Source organism: Ranitomeya imitator, chromosome 2 (genome assembly GCF_032444005.1).
Source record: "Ranitomeya imitator isolate aRanImi1 chromosome 2, aRanImi1.pri, whole genome shotgun sequence".
In the NCBI taxonomy this organism is placed as follows: Eukaryota; Metazoa; Chordata; class Amphibia; order Anura; family Dendrobatidae; genus Ranitomeya; species Ranitomeya imitator.
In genome coordinates this window covers 273904324-273918784 of record NC_091283.1, presented here as the reverse complement: position 1 = coordinate 273918784, position 14461 = coordinate 273904324, and the positions used below count along the sequence as shown (strand labels likewise).

The 14461-nt window shown below is 46.5% G+C and overlaps 1 protein-coding gene across 2 annotated transcripts; it reads right to left on the bottom strand.

Moving 5' to 3' along the window:
* Positions 1-6429: 6429 nt before the first annotated feature.
* Positions 6430-13234, bottom strand: LOC138663126 (transmembrane protein 238-like). 2 transcript variants are annotated; one of them, XM_069749260.1, is made up of 3 exons: positions 12675-13234; positions 10958-11022; positions 6430-8370 (listed from the first exon to the last, which is right to left on the bottom strand). In XM_069749260.1, exons 1-3 carry the CDS (start codon positions 13144-13146, stop codon positions 8314-8316), a joined length of 594 nt encoding a protein of 197 aa, XP_069605361.1. In that variant the 5' UTR covers positions 13147-13234; the 3' UTR covers positions 6430-8313. The 2 variants fall into 2 exon arrangements, with proteins under 2 accessions (XP_069605361.1, XP_069605362.1); XM_069749261.1 differs by lacking the exon at positions 10958-11022 and having other exon boundaries at positions 7794-8370.
* Between the last annotated feature and the right edge of the window lie 1227 nt (positions 13235-14461).

The following is a 14461-nucleotide window of genomic DNA, read 5'->3' as shown; positions in this document are numbered from 1 at the left end:
TGGTGGACAAGTTGGTGTTGTCTCAAGAGGAGGCTCAACGTTTTGCTAATCGTCATCGGTGTGTTGGTTCCCGGCTTCGGGTTGGGGATCTGGTCTGGTTGTCTTCTCGTCATGTTCCTATCAAGGTTTCTTCTCCTAAATTTAAACCTCGGTTTATTGGTCCTTATAGGATTTCTGAGATTATTAATCCGGTGTCTTTTCGACTGGCGCTTCCGGCCTCTTTTGCTATCCATAATGTCTTCCATAGATCTTTGTTGTGGAAATATGTGGAGCCCGTTGTTCCCTCTGCTGATCCCGTGGCCCCTGTGTTGGTTGATGGGGAGTTGGAATATGTTGTTGAGAAGTTTTTGGATTCCCGTTTTTCGAGGCAGAAGCTTCAGTACCTGGTCAAATGGAAGGGTTATGGCCAGGAGGATAATTCTTGGGTTTTTGCCTCTGATGTCCATGCTGCTGATTTGGTCCGTGCCTTTCATTTGGCTCGTCCTGATCGTCCTGGGGGCCCTGGTGAGGGTTCGGTGACCCCTCCTCAAGGGGGGGTACTGTTGTGAATTCTGCTCTTGGGTTCCCTCCAGTGGTTGTTGGTAGGAATGCAGTTGTCTCTGACTCGCAGTCCTGGCCAGGTGTATCGGATAATTACAATTCTGACTGGGATATTTAGGTCTGCAGGATCCTTTAGCCCTTTCCAGTTGTCAATGTTTCTCTGGAAGTGTTGGATCTCTGCCTGGTCTCTCCTGCTTATCTGCCAGTTCAGCAAAGATAAGTGTATGTTTCTTTTCCTGTGGCACACATGCAGTGTGCTTATTTTCAGTACTGTTTGTTTGTTTTTCTTTTGTCCAGATTAGACTGTGTCTGTGTTTTCTCAGTCTGGTTGGTTTCACTGGAGTTGCAGATATACGCTCCATCTTTAGTTAGATGTAGGAAGTTTTTTGTATATTCTGCTGTGGATTTTTTGAAGGGGTTTAATACTGACCGCACAGAACTCTGTCCTATCCTGTCCTATCTAGCTAGAGTGGCCTCCTGTGCTAAATCCTGTTTTTTCTGCCTGTGTATGTTTTTTCCTCTTCGACTCACCGCCAATATTTGTGGGGGTCTTTCTATCCTTTGGGGATTTTCTCTGAGGCAAGACAGTATTCCGATTTCCATCTTTAGGGGTATTTAGTCCTCCGGCTGTGACGAGGTGTCTAGGTGTGTTAGGTACATTCCACGGCTACTTCTAGTTGCGGTGTTAAGTTTAGGTTTGCGGTCAGTATAGTGGCCACTTTCTCCAGTGAAAGTTCTTATGCAGCTCCAAGGTCACCGGATCATAACAGACTAGACCAGAGGTGTCAAACTGCATTCCTCGAGGGCTGCAAACAGGTCATGTTTTCAGGATTTCCTTAGTATTGCACAGGTGATGGAATCATTCTGTGCAGGTGATTAAATTATCACCTGTGCAACACAAGGAAATCCTGAAAACATGACCTGTTTGCAGCCCTCGAGGAATGCAGTTTGACACCTCTGGACTAGACAACATTCTCCCAAATGCGGTACTGGTTACAATGGACGTTAAAGACCTATACACATCAATTCCACATATAGAGGGCATCAACTCTGTCCACAAGCTACTTACCCACTCCGGCTTACAGGGCGGTCAGGTCAACTTATGCGTGGAACTTTTAACCATCATTCTCACCTTCAACTATTTCATGTTTCAGGATGATTTCTCTCTCCAGATCCGTAGCACCGCGATGGGCTCCAATGTAGCGCCCCCTATGCAAATTGCTATATGGCTGACTTCGAGGAGAGCACCATATACAAGAATTCGCTTTTCCACGCTAACGTCCTCCTTTGGAGACGTTACATAGATGATACATTTCAAAAACCTGACCTGCACATCCAAACATAGACTCAGTGTGAACTGCAGCGCTAAAACATGCAAACTTGAAAACACGAAATTTGAACTGCATTACTGCATTAGAAATATGAAAAATGAGAGCTTTTAGCGCATAAAAATGGCCAATTTTATGTGTACCTGGTAGCCTCTTTACGGCAGCTCTCATTTTTCATATTTCTAGTGCAGTAATGCAGTTCAAATTTCGTGTTTTCAAGTTTGCATGTTTTAGCGCTGCAGTGTGCTGCCTTATTTACTTAACTACATACGAGTTGGCGACTCTAGGTTCAGCACCTTTTCACACTGAGTCTATGTTTGGATGTGCAGGTCAGGTTTTTGAAATGTATTCTCTAGCCTTCTGATCGTGCACTCCGCCTCCTAGCTTCAGGTGTTTTAATTACAGCAGGTCCAATACCCCTCCACAGAGAGAGAGAATTTTAGTCTAAGAAGAGGTTTCACATGCACCCGTTCAGATGGAGACGTTTATTCTCAGCGAGGTAGGGCAAGCGTAGGACCTGGTATAAGAGAGATACCGTAAAGAGGCTACCAGGTACACATAAAATTGGACATTTTTATGCGCTAAAAGCTTTCATTTTTCATATTTCTAGTGCAGTAATGCAGTTCAAATTTCGTGTTTTCAAGTTTGCATGTTTTAGCGCTGCAGTGTGCTGCCTTATTTACTTAGTTACATAGATGATGTCTTCTGCATATGGGCGGGCACGTTGGAGACCCTCGCTTCCTTCTTTGAATGGCTCAACACATCCTGGCCAGGTATCACTTTTACGATGTCGCATGATCCACACAGGATCAACTTCCTAGACACAATGGTCATACTGAAGCCTGATGGTTCCATTTCCACTGACCTCTACACCAAAAGCACCGACCGCAATAGTCTGTTACACTTTACCAGTTTTCACCCTCCCCCCACTAAACGGTCTATACCCAAATCTCAATTCCACCGAGTTTCCAAAATTGTTTCAGACACAGACCTCCGTCCTCTTAGACTGCAAGAAATGGCTTCTAAGTTCTCCCAACGTGGTTACCCGGCAACAGTTCTCCATAATGCCTCGGTACCTTCTCCACCCAGACCTAACAGATCCTCGAGCCGCATTCCCTTTGTACACTTGTTCCACCCTTTTGCCTATGTCTTACATAAATCCATACGTAGACATTTGCACCTACTTGCGAGTGCCCATCCGGACAACCCGGAATTTCGGGAACGTTTTCTCCCCTGTTTCAGGCGGGCCCCTAATCTAAAACTCATTAGTGAGAGCGGACATCGGTACTAACAAATCGGCATCACGCCAACAGTTTCTTCAAAATCCCCGAACAGGGACTTTCCCCTGTCTCCATTGCTCTCAGTGCCATAATGTCCTCAAGGGCACATCCTTTCACCATCCCCATTCGAGCAAAATATTTCACATTCCTGATTTCTTAACTTGTGACACCTCATGGGTAGTGTATCTAATCAAATGTCCATGCGGCTTGTTGTACGTGGGGGAAACCACGCAGCCCATACGCGACAGAATATCAAAACATAAGTCTACCGTACATTGTAAGAATCTTCTGTTGCCAATTCCCCTCCACTTTACCACTCAGGGCCACCGCATCTCACAGCTAAGATTTCAGGTTATAGAGCACATACCCCCACTGCGACGGGGTGGGAATTGGATTGCCCGTTTGAAACGCAGAGGCATTTTGGATACATAACCTTGAGACCCTTCATCCGAAGGGCCTTAATAGGGATTATGACTTGGCATCTTTCCTTTGATTGTGTTAATTGCCTTTTGTCTACAGGCCCGTATTTTTAGATCTCCTGTACTATCATACTGTAGGTAACATCTGGATTTTGTCTAAAATATTACGTCCAAGCTGCGTTCTATCCATTATCATAACCATCTATTGTCTCTATGCGCCATTGTTCATTTAGTACTGTGCGTTAAGATATCCATATTATCATATCTGTGCCATCATTATTGTACATTTACATGTGACCCATGCTTTGGATCCAATTCTAAACATCTTTTCTCTTTTATTATAGAGCCGCCTTTACTGATGATGTTGCACTTCTTTTGCCACAACACCTTCCACTGAGACTCTGTCCACTGGATTATTCCACCTCCACTTGCTATGTCTTATGTTTTCAGACCCAACACAGGACTGCCGCCTATCTGCGGGCTTCCACCACAGAGCTCCGGCCGTTCCAGGCACCTCTCACTGTAGGAACCTCCTCTGACACACACACGTACCAGCTTCACCTTAGGTGGAACGCATACCGCCGTTCGAGTGACACGCACGGACATATTACTTACGGCAATGTCACTTCCGCTTTCTCTGTGCGCTCCCTCATCAGTCGGAGGATATTCTCCTGGTCACGTCCCCTCTCTATAAATGCGCGCACCATTTACTAGCACACCAGACCAGCAGGGGATACCGCGTCTGGACGCCGGCACACACCAGCACTTTTTGATATATAAGGTAACACTTCGCCACGGCTTATATATACTGGCTGACATCGGCTCCTATACCGCTCCTTTATACAACTGCGGTATATTAACGGATTGCCGTTGTTATTTTTACTCCTAGTCCACTCCCATTTCTTAATTACAGTCAGCGCAGTATACAAGTATGCTCCAGCACAGCTTCCACCGATCACTTAGGCACACCCATGCTAGTAGCTGTTCTATCTCTTTTTTGCCACTCTAGATGCTGACCACAGTGTGCCCAGAGACATCTGTGTCTCCTATACTGAACTTACACGTTTAGTATGGTACGTTACTTTACATTCCTCCTTGTCCCGGCCTCTATTCACGTTGTCGCCTAGTACTAGTTTGGCCTCTTTCTGCTAGACATTATATATGTCCATGTCTCTTTATTCATTATGACCTGATTGTATTTTTCTATTACTGCAGCTCTGATGCTTTGCATTGTCGCAATTTTTGTATATACTTTCGTTTTATTTTTGTATTTATGTGTATATTTTTTATATTCACTCCTGTAGTAACTGATGAAGGTCCTGTTTTTGGACCGAAACGTTTTGGGTACTACATTAAAATTCACAAGAGCATTAAGTTGAGTGCAAGGTTCTTTCTTTCTGATTTACATGGTGTGGGAACCTACCTTGGCTCCACCATCAGTTGTGCACACGCTTTCATCCTTTAAACTTTACCTTCTAGTCTCGCCTTCCATGAAAAAGTTATAGAAAAATGACAAACTAGATGCTTCAGGAAAACACCACCTTTCAAAACCGCCAGTATCAATTAAACAGTATGCGCACATACCCTTCATGTACTTTTTTTTTTTTTTACGATATTTTGGGTCATTCTGGTGCATGTGGACAACCAGTATGAGTTACTTAAATGGGTTTTTGCCATCTTATCTGATCGAAGTATGACATAGGAGCAGAGACCTTGATTCAATTGATGCGTCACTTATTGGACTGGTTCTCTGTGCCTAGGTAGAAGGCTGCCAATCAGTGGTGGAGGTAGGGCAATCAAGGTCGATGTTTCTGCATTATGCTGCCCTCAGATTAGGTGGCAAAAGCCTGATCACAGATTCCCTCTGACAACTGTTCCATATTATCTAGGTTGTGAATACTTTGTCAATGACAGATATGAAATGTTTAAAATCAAGACATTTCTATTTATGATTATATCTGCTCTAAGATAATTTAACACATTGTATAAAGAAAGATCTGCAAATAATGCCACATTATGAAAGCATTATAAAACCGCATAGGAACAAAAGCTATTTACAAATTACCACTGGTATTTATTTCATTGCTTAACCATAATACCAGAGTAATTAATGTGTATTGTATGGGGGTGGTGCTGGATAGAAGTGTTGGGCCACAAAGTGCTATGCATCCTCCAGCTAGAAGCTTAAGATAAGTAAAGCCATGGTGCAGAAATTTCATTAATTGTAAAACAGGGGTGGTGTTGGTACCCATGGCATGAACCTCCAAGGAGAGAAAAAAAAAAGAAGCTGGAATGATAAGTTATTAAAACTGCCTATTGTATTGTCAGGATAACTGCAATATCTCCATTAGAAACATGATTTGGCGGGTAAACTGTGTAAATAGTTGTCATTTTTTTGGGGTGGGCTATAGGATTCGGTGGGAGTCAGCAGAATCCACGGGACCATGCATATAATGGAGTTTATGAGGGCATGCGGACTGTCTGTGAAACAAGTACTGATCGACATGCTCATTTTCCATTTGCATGGCGATATCATTATTAGTCCACATTTAAGATGCAAATAGTCATCATTGGCTCATGCATACTGACTTCTCGCGAGCAGAATCTTGCCAGGACACATCTTCACTCTGCATATAAACACATATACTTGATATCAAAATTGCAAAAAAAAAAGTTTCAATAGACTGCAGGTATCTGTAAAAGAAGACTGGGAGCTCAGTCAGCATTGGAGCCTATATTTTATAAGTGGTGTACATACTTGTATCTCTCCCACCCTGCCAAGTTTAATTCACAGGAAGCGGCATTACTTTATAGCGACCGATATAATGCTCTCAGTGACTAAAAATCAAGAGACAATGTTCAGCACAAATGTAGTCATAATCTATTTACTGGTTGTCAGCAAGCTGCTTTAAATGGATCTGTAACCGTGGCCAAGCAAAGAAGTCTTAAAGGTGTATTCCCATCTCTGTAACTGATCCATCATTTAATAATTGCCGGGAGTCCGACCTTTGGGATTCCCCACCTGATCACAAATAATTATTCCTCTGCACAGGGTTAACTCAGACACTCTCTGCAGCAGGGTTCTGTTGAAGGAAAAGGAGCCAGCTAAAGATGCATGTGCAGCCAGATGGGCAGGAGCATCACAGTGTAGGGAAAAAGAAAAAAAAAAAGCTGCACCCCCTACATTTTTAGATTAGTTGGGTTCACAGACAACAACCTCCTGCAATACGTTGTTTTTTTTTTGTTTTTTTTTTTTTAAATAAACAGGGAAAATGTACTAAAAATAAACATTCTTTAAAGGGACTCAGTCTAACAGGTATTTTGGAGAAAGTGACAAACTATACAGTGATACAGGTGACTTCACCCCTATAAAAATATAAGTCATACTAGTATGGTTTCTGATAAAGTGTACAGTGCTTATGAATTTAACTTGTAATCCATACTCAAATGATGGGGCTTTCGTCACACCCATGGCGGTGCCATGAGCTGGATGCACCATTAAGCCCCATCAGTGTGTCTTTGGGACTGCCCTATCTTGTGATGGACAATGCTTGTATGCGCACAGATACTGGCTATTCCGGCAACCGCGTGCCCACAGGTGTTGGGCTCTTTCTCTTCCCTGAATCCTCTCTGCTGAGGTCGCCTGTACACTCGGAAGAGTATTAAAAGAGCCAGAGAGAAGAATGCACCCAGCCAGTATGTGTGCATTCATATACACAAGGCAGCATTTGCTCTAGGAGCGATCGCTGTCCATCACAAGTAAGGCAAGCTCAAAGATACAAATTGAGGGAGTGCAATAATTCACCCCATTCATGACCATGCCATGAATGAATGAATGAATCAAAACCTCATCATTAGTGAAAAATTTTAGGTGGTGGGATTTATGGCAACAATTGGGACATGAAGCAGAAACTTTACTATAATATGGAGCCACAGAAGGGGGCATTATTCATAGATGGAGGCACAGAAGGGGGCATTATTCATAGATGGAGGCACAGAAGGGGGCAGTGGGCCCACAGTCCTCTAGTTACACCCTTGGTACTTTTGGTATAAAAGGAATCAGATGAGTTTACGTCAGCCTCAGCAAAGGTTCTAGATACAAACTTAGGGCAGCAAAGTGAATTTTTGCCCCAAGTGAAGGAAGGCATTGCTCCCTCAATTCCAACAGTCCTGAAAATGCAAGCAAAGCCAAAAACACTTTCTACAGCTGAGAAGCAAGAATTCTTAATTAATTCACAAACATTTATTGCTCGATGAGTGTTAGTAGGGGAGAAAAAAAACCAAAACAAACAAAACAAAAAAAAAACGAAAAAAGCACAAAGACTAACTTCAAAATGCTGTTTGCCAAAATGGGAAAAAAAGGCCAAGGAAAAACAGTTTGATATTGAAAAAAAAAATCCAAGAAAAAATAAAAAAATATATATGTAGCATTGACATATGTACTTGTCAACATTGGTAATATTCTAAAAAGATAAACAGTAACAAAAGTTATCTCCCCCCCCCAATGTGACCCCAATGACTTCAATAAAATTAAAAGAAAATGTCAATCCGATGAGGGCAGAGAAGAAAAAAAAAACAAAAAAAACTTTGTCAATAACACTTTATAATAAAATACGACATCCAGTGCGTGACTATAAATAGTGTCTGTACATTATATAAAATATCACTACAGTCTCATCCCATAAAAGATTAGGTGGAGCCTCGAGAGTGGAGTCCGGGAACGGCTGGACGTCGTGGAGCTTCTCTTCACAGTAGAAATGGTTTGGCCAGCCAAGTTTCCTGAAATGTTCCACATCTCCTGACCTGATGAGAAAAAAAAAAAAATAACACAATACAGTGATGAAATGGCAGAGGCTTAAAAGGACAATTCCAGACATAGTTATTAAGATCAATGATACTGGAGTCATTCAATAAATTACTATTTTATTTTTATTCTAAGTATTCCATCATGCCTCAGGAGGACGTAGATATTTCATATTCTTCAACCTCTGGGTGAAGCTTTCTGTTGTGCACTATGCCCTCCCTTATTGGGTACTCAGCTGCCAAATGGAGTTATGTGTTTCATGTCCTACCTGTGGGTGAAGCTTTCTTCTTTACGCTATGTCCTCCCCTATTAGATACACAAATGCCAAAGGGAAGTACACATTTCATTCTTCTACCTGTGGGTAAAGCCTTCTTCTGTGCTTTATGTCCTCCTTTACTGGATACTCAACTGATAAAGGAAAGTATTTCCTAGTCTTCTACCTATGGGTGAAGCTTTCTCAGTGTTCTATGTCCTCCCTTATAGGACATTGAGCTGCCAAAGGGAAGTGTCTGTTTCATATCCTGCTATCTGTGGGTAAAGCTTTCTCCTTTGCTCAGGGTCTTCCCTTATTGGATACTCAGCAGCCCAAGAAAAGTATATGTATCAGACAGAATCTTTCTATAAGCCCTTTCCATCTGGAGAATCCACTTAATGATTCTAGTGGGTGCTGTGGAATATTTGCCCCACCTCTAAAATCTAAAGTTTTCATCGGGTGTACATTCAAAATGATAGGATATCATGGGCAGGGGAGAAGTAGAGAGGCCAGAGAAAGCTTGAGAAGAACCAGATTGGATGTAGGAGACTGCAGTCACTTTTTCTAGAAACACTGCCACTTGCTCATGGGCCATATCTGGTGTTTGGAGCAGCATTTCAGTAGGCATCGTTAAACTAGTAGCCGCAGCAGCCAGTCCTATCTGTTGTCAGCAGTTATGGGAATCAATTACCTAACGACCTCAATTACCCATACAGGTCAAGACAAAGTATGAGCCAGGAACAGAGTTATGTAGACTCATTTACAAGGCTAATTGCAAGCAAATTGGGTTCAGCAGTCAAACGGGGGTTAAAATGGAAAGCAAGTATGTTAACGAATTTCCATATGTAATGTGACCTGCTCACTCCAGAGCTCACACACAGAATTCATGACCGATCACTTCTCACTGCAAATCAAGAGAAGGCCAAGGCGCCCCGGCCAGAGAAGGCCAAGGCGCCCCGGCCAGAGAAGGCCAAGGCGCCCCGGCCAGAGAAGGCCAAGGCGCCCCGGCCAGAGAAGGCCAAGGCGCCCCGGCCAGAGAAGGCCAAGGCGCCCCGGCCAGAGAAGGCCAAGGCGCCCCGGCCAGAGAAGGCCAAGGCGCCCCGGCCAGAGAAGGCCAAGGCGCCCCGGCCAGAGAAGGCCAAGGCGCCCCGGCCAGAGAAGGCCAAGGCGCCCCGGCCAGAGAAGGCCAAGGCGCCCCGGCCAGAGAAGGCCAAGGCGCCCCGGCCAGAGAAGGCCAAGGCGCCCCGGCCAGAGAAGGCCAAGGCGCCCCGGCCAGAGAAGGCCAAGGCGCGCCGGCCAGAGAAGGCCAAGGCGCCCCGGCCAGAGAAGGCCAAGGCGCCCCGGCCAGAGAAGGCCAAGGCGCCCCGGCCAGAGAAGGCCAAGGCGCCCCGGCCAGAGAAGGCCAAGGCGCCCCGGCCAGAGAAGGCCAAGGCGCCCCGGCCAGAGAAGGCCAAGGCGCCCCGGCCAGAGAAGGCCAAGGCGCCCCGGCCAGAGAAGGCCAAGGCGCCCCGGCCAGAGAAGGCCAAGGCGCCCCGGCCAGAGAAGGCCAAGGCGCCCCGGCCAGAGAAGGCCAAGGCGCCCCGGCCAGAGAAGGCCAAGGCGCCCCGGCCAGAGAAGGCCAAGGCGCCCCGGCCAGAGAAGGCCAAGGCGCCCGCGCATGTTCCGTCACTGCCACAGATATTGAATGGAGCAGCAGCACACGTTTGACCACCACGCTGTTCCATGCACATCTGAGCTGGGTGAGAGTGGGCATCTGGCCCCCACAATCTCACATCTTTGCGTTGGTTTGGAGATACATGTTTTAGGTCATAACATCAGAGCAAGTTCATCTGATACTTCAAGTTCATCGGGTGGAGCGCACATCTCATATTCCGAGAAGCCATCCAGCCAGCTACGACTCCAGAGTCAGCATTTTGTGTGCTCGGGACGACGTGTCCCTGTGTTTTATATCTGAAGCTGCCAGAATCATGCGGGACATGTTAGGCAAAGACACACCGAACCCACCCGATAGCGATGTCACGTGTGCATACCCCATCTGTGTAATCAGTGTTTCTCATCTCCAGTCCTCAAGACCCCCCCAAATAGGTCACGTTTTCAGGATATCCTTGTTATTGCACAGGTGATAATTTTGTCACCTGCTCAAGTATTAATGCTGTCACCTATGCAACACTAAGGAAGTCCTGAACACTTGACCTGATGGTGGGGCTTGAGGACTGGAGGTGAGAAACACTGGTGTAAATGGTCATGGATTTTGGGATTTACATATGGACTTCGGAAGGCTCCACGTTTTACAGTGTAAGGAACCTCCTTTATATGCAGAGTATATGGCAAACCTGTTGGTTCAGCCGATTCCAGCACCACCCATCTGTATCCTCAGATGCCCCGGACCATGCACAGGCTGAAATTATACAGAAAAATAAAGCAGGGTGTCACAAACTGTAGCAGGCATCCTCATTCCACAGTAAATAGAGCACCTCAAAAGTTAGCCCCCTTTCCTGCCTTCCACATTGGCCACCGCACCTCTCCCCCCACCTATTTCCCAAACCAGCCATCTGTTTTTCATAACTTTCTCACCAGAGGGGGCGACGTTGCGATATTAGATAACTCCTGTGCCTCCTCATCACCCAATGTGGCGACGAGGAAAAGGAGGAAGATGAGGAGGAACAGGAATATTAGATAACTGCAGCCCTATAACCCAACACTCCCTGTTACCCAACATATTCCAGAGGTGCTAAAAACTGGGACAAGGGGTCAGATGAAGTCATCCCGGGCAGAAGTAAACCGGAAATGCTGGTTCGCCTACCAGAAGATGGCCTCCCCACCCGAAACACCTGATCCCCTCAGATAATGGTAAAGTGTAACACCGATGGAGACAGCCAGGGGTCCAGGTGGTAAGACCACCACAGAGCATTATGCCTGGGAGACGGACTCCCGACGATTTGCTATTGATCTGTAGCGGTGGCGTACGAGGGTCGCTATACACTTTGCTGATGACATCGGACCAACAGCTATTGCCCCTACCCCCACACGCACGCTCAGCGAAACCGAATGTACATGCGTTTTAAATCAGAACTCTTCTGGTGCCAGCTTACCTCCATTGTGACCGAAAGAATTGGGCATGCTGAAATTAAACATGCCCAATCCTTGTTCCACCCAACACTGCCTATTAAGATTTTATTGACTGGCTGCAAAAGTCCCAATTTCTGGTTTGAAGGGTTTTGACACTATCCGATCTGTTGGGAGTCCAAATCCCCCAACATTCGGCAGTTTTCAGCTCCATTAGCGGCCCGATATGCAGTGTATGGAACGAAACAGCACAACGCCGTACACCATTTAGTGGCCATTCTCGATACTGCAGCTCAGAGAACATTCACTTCAACAGGAGCTGAGCTGCAGTACCGAGAACGGCCACTACACTTTACGGCGCTGTTCTTTAAACTACAGGAGCTAAAGACAGGTGATTGATGTTTTAAGGGCAAAAGACCCCCACTGATCTGATACCAATGACGCATCCTAAAAAGACTGGAACCCCCTTTAAAATAATTCTAGTAACCAGAAGAAATCCTTAAAAAGGGTTGAACTATAAATAAAATATCACCTAGCCATGGTATAAATGTATGATCACTGGGGTCTGGCTACTTGGACCCCCCCCCACTGATCACAAGAATGGGGGACCCAAGGACACCTGTGAGAATGGAGCAGTAGTGAGCATGTGCAGCCTCCAGACCTATAGACAGAGCAGTGGTTGCACATGCTCAGTTCTCTCTGGAAAGTTTCATCAGTGGGGTCCCAGCAGTAAGACCCCCAACATTCATATTATCACCTCTGTGGACAGGATATATAACATTTACTAGACTGCCCCTTTAAAGGCATCAGGTCCTGATACAAATGTAATTCAGTAGTAGAGTCTGACAACCAACATGTCGACAATTGTTGTCAGACAGCTTTACTACATCCCCTGCTTCATTACCAGGACCATATTGGTTGTCAAACAGCAGTACAAATGCTGAGAAAGGTGGCAGAAATAGGAGCAGGCTAGCATAGCCTCACCTGTCACACCAGCCTGTCCACCTGCCCCCGACCACTGCTGACAACCCCGAGCTCCAGCGCTTTTCCTGCCGGTGTCGCGCCTCCGTCCAGGTGGCCGCTGAAGCTGTGGTTGATGAAGGTAGACGTAGTCGGGACGGTGGCCGCACTGGGGAGACCATCGGGCGCCCCCTCCGCTTTCCTCCGGCTCCTCTTGGAGAAGCGCTTGGAGACTTTCCTCGCCAGTTGCACCAGGTGCCTCTTCTTGGGGGAGTCTTGGGGGTCCTTCATCAGCTCCTCCATGGAGACCTCCAGGTTGAGGGAGTACCAGGCGAGCCACCAGAGGAGGCTGAAGAAGAGCAGGATCCCGCCGCCATAGATCAGAAATTCCCCGAAACTGCGGCCGTTCAGCTGCAGCTCCGCGAAGATGCCGGAGAGGATGAGGCAGAAGCCCAGGACATCGAAGCTCACTGCCAGGAGGAAGAACAGAGGGCATCGGCCGACCAACCTCCGCGGCCGACCCGGAGCCATCTCTGCTGCTCAGGAGCAGCCGCCATTCACCTGAGCTCACTGACTCACCTGCGTCTCCTCCCACCGCCTCATCTGCAGAAATTAGGAGTCCCTCCCTCCCAGCCCTGGGCGTCACACCTCTCCTGCCCTGAACTACAACTCCCAGCATGCCTGCAAGGACTGGTGACAGTGCAGAAGTCTGTGCACCCCGATCTAGTACTAAGGATTGTCCACACCCTGCTGGGGCTTGTAGTTCACCAGTGCCAACCTACAGCTGCTGCCTAACTGCAAACAGTGCTGGGACTTGTAGTTCCCCAGCTCCTTTGCCACCACTAGCAGCTCTTGCACTACAACCCCCATCATGGCTGACAGAGCAACCTCCATTCTGTGCTTGTTTCAGCCTCCAGCCCTCATGTCATGGACTACAACTCCCAGCATGGCTGATTCTCATGTACAGCACCATGGAATCAATGGTGCTATATAAATAAAAAATAATAATAATAATAATATGAGACCCCATGTAGCTGGCTCTCTTTCACTTTGTAGAGAGTGGCAAAGGTCCCTGCTGGGACTTGTAGTTCTCCAGCTTCACTGCCTCCACTAGTCAACAATACTTTTGCCCCCCTGTAGCTATTGTACTACAACCCCCATCATGGCCGATTTTCAGACCATAGTTCTGTGGCTGCCGCCCCCTCCGATGCCACCTGCTGGGACTTACAGTTCCCCAAATCATTCAATACAAGTCCCAGCAAGCTCTTTTTGGCCACTTGTTCGCTGGAACTTGTAGTTCATCCAGTTCTGAATCCATAAAAGGGTGCACAGATTTCTGAAAGTCACTACCTAAGAGTTATAGGGAGCTGGCTTGCTGGGACTTGTAGTTCTCTAGCCTGATTGCCCCGGCTGGGCTCCTGTATATACTCCAGGGGATTATGTGTAGATCCTTACAGTGTCAGTAAAGCAAAAGTGAAAGATTCCAGGGACTGCTGAGAGTTGTAGTTCACCACAATTCTAGTAACTGTTCCAGATCCAGGTGATCCAAAGACTTTCAGGTACTTGTAGTACTACATCACCTGGAGATGTAGTGGACCAGTGGTGTTCCTATCGTCTCTGGTGCAACATTCTGGGAGTTGTAGTTCCACAAGGCGGGAGGCACTTTCTCCACAGATGTGGATGGAGATCCATGGACCCCAGCCTTGCCAATAGAGGGGGCTCCAGCTAAAATCCACAACTACCACCAAGTATTGACTGCGGGGGCCTGCAATATGGAGACCGGTCTCATAAAGGGATGCAGAGCCATGTGC